Here is a 4698-nt window from a genome sequence, read left to right on the forward strand (position 1 = left end):
TTCAATGCATGCATTTAGTGACTTCGTCTTCTTTGAACTGCCCTTCCCCCCCCCTCTTCTCTCTCTCTCTCTCTCTCTCTCTCTCTCTTCTTCTTGTTCTCTCTCCCCTCTCCCCCCACCCCTCTCTCTCTCTCTCTCACTCTCTCTCTCTCTCTATGTGCATGCTGCATGAATGAAATTCATCTTGATCCATTTAATTTAATTCAAGTTGTTTTCGCAAAAAAAAAGAACTTTATTGAAATTGAGGTTAGTGTAAAGTATTGTGTTTGTCCCTTGACACGTATCTTGCATTAAAGATTGCCTTTTTTTAATACTACCTCAAGTACTCCTTTCATGAAAGGAGCCTCCTTTCATGAAAAAAGGTGATTAGAGGTTTCGAAAAGCATTGAAGGTTGACTTTCTTTACTTTTTTTAGGGTTTTTTTTCCCACACACGAACCCGATTTTGAAATTGAGGTTAGAGTTAAGTATTGAGGTTGTGCCTAACACCTACTCTTCTACTCTTCCTTTCATGAAAAGAGGCAAAATGGCAGGTTTGAAAAGCATTAAAGGTTGACTTAAGTTACGTGTTCTTTTGGTTTTTTTAATAAACACATGCACCTAGGGGCATGTGCCAGGCAGGCAGGCAGGCAGCCCTACATGAACTAGCTACCTGTCCTGCATTAAACTATTACCTGTCCTACATGAACTAACGGTCATTGAGGTGCTATAGTATTGGTGCCACCTTGTTATGTATAAGCTGAAGGAGGGTTGAAATGGAAGGAAGGGGAATATGAAGGCTCCCCATTTTTCGATGGAACTGAGCAATCTCTTTCGTATGCTGGCCCGTGAAAAAGGCTTCACAGCAACTCTCTCTCTTCTTCTTGTTACCTTCGCCATCCTCAATTGCTGGTGGTTCCTCTTTCTTCCTCATCAATCAGATCTTTCCATCTTTTCTAGCTCTCACCATTGCTCCACCAGCAATCGTACTAGCACTCCCTCCTCTTCCTGCATTAATCAGACCACTTCTTCCTCCGCCTCTTCCATTATTTCATCCAATCCTTTGCCTGTATCCTGCAGCACCCGCAATCGCAGCAGCAGCAGCAGCTGCATTCATCGGTCCGCATCTTCCTCGCACTCTTCAGGTATCTGGTCGAAACTTTGCCTTCAGCCTGCGCAAATCTCAGTCTCTTCATCTAACTATGGCTTTTGCAATCGCAGAGCACTGCGATCTTTCTCAAGGAAAATGGGCACCTGATCCGACGCCTCCTCTCTACACAAACGAAACGTGTAGATATATTCAGCCTTCCCAGAATTGCATGCAGAATGGAAGGCCTGACAGGGGGTACCTCAACTGGAAATGGAAACCTAATGATTGTGAACTACTTCATTTCGATCCTGCCATGTTTCTTGAATTGTTGAGGGGGAAGAAGCTAGCGTTCATTGGGGATTCGATCGCACGAAATCAAATGCAAGCACTTTTGTGTGCTCTCGCACAGGTGGTCTTCTTCTTCATCATATTTGTCGTAAGTTTCATTCAAGGCAATCATCCTAAGTTAAAATTCTATTTGCAGGTCGAAGATCCTCGGAATCTGTTTGACGATCTGAAAGACAAGGAATACAGATGGGGTTTTCCTTCATATGACTTCACATTAACAAACTTATGGGCACCATTTCTCGTGAATTACACATACACAGCTGAGCGAGACATTTACCGGCTTCAGCTAGATATGCCAGACCAGCTCTGGTCATCCCGGTTAGCCGACTATGACATGGCTGTAATATCCACAGGATATTGGTATTTCAGGCCGAGCATCTACTACCTGAACCGCACAATTGTGGGTGCTAACACTCGCTCTGGACTCAATCTCACAAGGTTGGAAGTACTCCCTGCATTAAAGATCGCACTGGCAAATGTCTTGAAATACATGGTGAATGAGTACAGAGGTATCACCATGCTAAGAACGGTCACAGTGGATCATTTTGAGTTTGGTTCATGGAACGATGGAGGCGTTTGCAATAGGACACGGCCGTTTACTGAACCAGATATGCAGCCATCGTTGCCTTGGATGAGCAACGAGATGAATAAAGTTCAAGTTGAAGAGTTTGAGAAAGCTGTGGCATTTCCGGAGGGATCCTTAAGATTGAAGCTTTTGAATGTGACATACAGTGCTTTCATGCGTCCGGATGGGCATCCAGGTTCCTACAGGACTAGGCAACCAAACGAACCTCAAAATGACTGCTTACATTGGTGCTTGCCGGGGCCAATTGATATGTGGAACCAACTCATCTTGCATATCCTTCAACGAGATTTATCTAACCTTTGATGGATATTGAGCTATGTATTTAATCTATTAAAGGGAGCTTCAAATCCACATAGAACACCTGAACATGTGAAATGTCTAGATATGTATGGATTGTTAAGGGTTCCATCCAAACATCATACTCATATGCATGGTAGAAACCAGTGGAGGAATGCCACATGGCACATTATTGTCCTACATGCAAGAAGGCATGATTAGGGAAATCATATTGTACGAATGTCCATGATTCTTTCTTAATAAAAGTTGGTATTCTGAGGAAAGCAATTCAGTCCTCGGAGCTCTAGGTTATGGTTTTTGCAATTCTTGCCTCTGGGCTAGAGCTTCTCTGCTTGCTACAGCCTGTATCCCTCATGAGTTTGCAGGATGATGAGGCCACAAATGTGAGCAGTAAAGAACGGAAGGAAAATACAGATAACGTTGATTCAGGGAATGGAGACATTTCAAATGCAGTAAGGGAGTCGGGTGCTTGTATTGAGATGAGCAGCCAAGGCGATTGGCATGCTTGTTGCCAGGAGGTTGTGGGGCTATTCCACCTTACCTAGGCAGTCTGTTGGAGAAGAGGCACATGCAGCCCAAGCTGAAAGGGAACCTACTAGGGATGGAGATGAAATATTCGCCAAAATATGCCCGCATTGCTAGAAGAAATGCAAGAGCAATGAAACAGCACTGGCTGCAAATCAAACAGGAAAAGAGGAGAGAACGTCAGTAAAAAGTTTGCTAAGCAGGGCCCAGTTTAATTTGATAAGGTATAGAGACAGTCTCATCGCATTACATGATATGGAATTTTGTCTTTTCCTAGGGAGGCTGTCTATGGACAGGGAGCTGGAGAAGTTGCTGCTTACAGAACTGGGACTCAATCAGTTGCGCTTGCATAGTAGTTAGTGGGTAGAGGGCTCTTTTTTGGTGAAATCGACTGCTGAAAAGATTTGTGATCCAGAACATTGTTTTTCAGAGATGTGTTTGTACTGCCCACCTGTGGCATGCCTCGATCTCCTTCCTGCTGTAGGCATGCCCCACGTTGGTCTACCTTCCAAACTCAAAATTTATTCCTTCTCTCTCTCTCTCTCTCTCCTTCCATTCTCACCTTTGTGGAAAAGTCTATAATACTCCCAATTGTCATTCAAGCCACCTGTCAACAGTACTCCGTCCTCTGAGTAGAAGATTGAAGAACCCGTCCGATTTTTGAATGCTGCATTCATTATGCTGGGGATGCAAGTTCAACTGGAGCTTCCAATAATTCCACGCCATTGTCCGGCTACCATAAAACACACCTTCATCCATGATAACTACAGCATTGTGATGTAAGTGGGAATAAGTGTCATCAAAGAATAGCACAAGGTTCCAACATATTACTTCATAGCACAAGAGTGTGATGGTGTGAGAGGTGCAGTGCGGAAGCATATACGAGAGAGAGAGAGAGAGAGAGAGAGAGAGATGTATTAATGTCTGTGGGAGGCCTCGCGGGCCTATGGGATAAAGTGCACAGAAAAAGCAAACTCATACAAGCCTCAGTGGGCTGAAGCAAAGGGTGGGCTACGGCCTTGCTGAGTACTAATCTATGCTAGCAAAATCATAATCATAATCAATCTATCCAAAATACAAACTGAGACAAGTCAGTTTCAGAGCTGGGACTTAGAAACTGAAGCTCGGTACAGTGATGGCTCTCTGTTGAGCTGAGAGAGAGAGAGAGAGAGAGAGAATTGACACATGTAGGAGGCAATGGCCACTGCATATATTGTAGGGGACTCACCCAAACAAGGAGGAGATGAATTCTCTAGATGATATTTCCAGCAATAAAGGGGGTAGGGCCTTATATAGGCCTGCTATGTGGCCGACCCAAGGTCAGTCATCTTCACATGAAACTTTGGAACAACTTCGATGTGTATTTGGTCGATTAAATGTTACCTCGCGGTTGCTTCTTCAATAAGAACCTATATTGCCTTGAAATGAATGAAGGAGTGAAAGCAGCCAAACATATTGGCAAGCTCCGTGCCTTAGTGAATCAACTTGCTTGTGTTGGGGTGACGGTAAGTGATGAAGAAGCTGTGTTTGTTCATTTAGCCAGCATGCTTGAGACTTATGAAGCATGAGCAAATCAATCTACTTAACACTTAGTGATGTTGCTGTTGCTCTGATCTTGGAGAAGACACGAATTGCTTCAAGGAAGGAGAATGGTGACGAAAAAGAGAGAGATGCAAATTCTTCAAAGGATAAAGAAAGTAAACGTCCGGGTGAGCAAGCTCTCTTTGTGAAGAAGTGTATGTGCTACGTTGGTCAAAGTATTGACTACATTCAAAGATACTTAACTCTGGTTAAGTAAGCCTCACTTCGGTTAGGGAGACTTGGCTTAGGCCAAGAGAGTTAACTGTAGTTAACGAAAGAACTACAGCTCAGAG

At 43.8% G+C, this 4698-nt stretch overlaps 1 protein-coding gene across 3 annotated transcripts; it reads left to right on the forward strand.

Annotated features, from left to right (window-relative positions):
- The first annotated feature begins 723 nt into the window (after positions 1-723).
- On the forward strand, positions 724-3210 carry LOC147887682 (protein trichome birefringence-like 25). Of its 3 annotated transcripts, none has more exons than XM_087393440.1 (4): positions 724-1123; positions 1200-1477; positions 1553-2548; positions 2849-3210. In XM_087393440.1, exons 1-3 carry the CDS (start codon positions 772-774, stop codon positions 2303-2305), a joined length of 1383 nt encoding a protein of 460 aa, XP_087249566.1. In that variant the 5' UTR covers positions 724-771; the 3' UTR covers positions 2306-2548; positions 2849-3210. The 3 variants fall into 3 exon arrangements, with proteins under 3 accessions (XP_087249566.1, XP_087249567.1, XP_087249565.1); XM_087393441.1 differs by having other exon boundaries at positions 724-893; positions 1059-1123; positions 1200-2548; XM_087393439.1 differs by having other exon boundaries at positions 1200-2548.
- The last annotated feature ends 1488 nt before the right edge of the window (positions 3211-4698 follow it).

The sequence above is a fragment of the Dipteris shenzhenensis genome, chromosome 22 (genome assembly GCF_047967505.1).
Source record: "Dipteris shenzhenensis isolate YYH24624 ecotype China chromosome 22, Dip_SZ_1.0, whole genome shotgun sequence".
In the NCBI taxonomy this organism is placed as follows: domain Eukaryota; kingdom Viridiplantae; phylum Streptophyta; class Polypodiopsida; order Gleicheniales; family Dipteridaceae; genus Dipteris; species Dipteris shenzhenensis.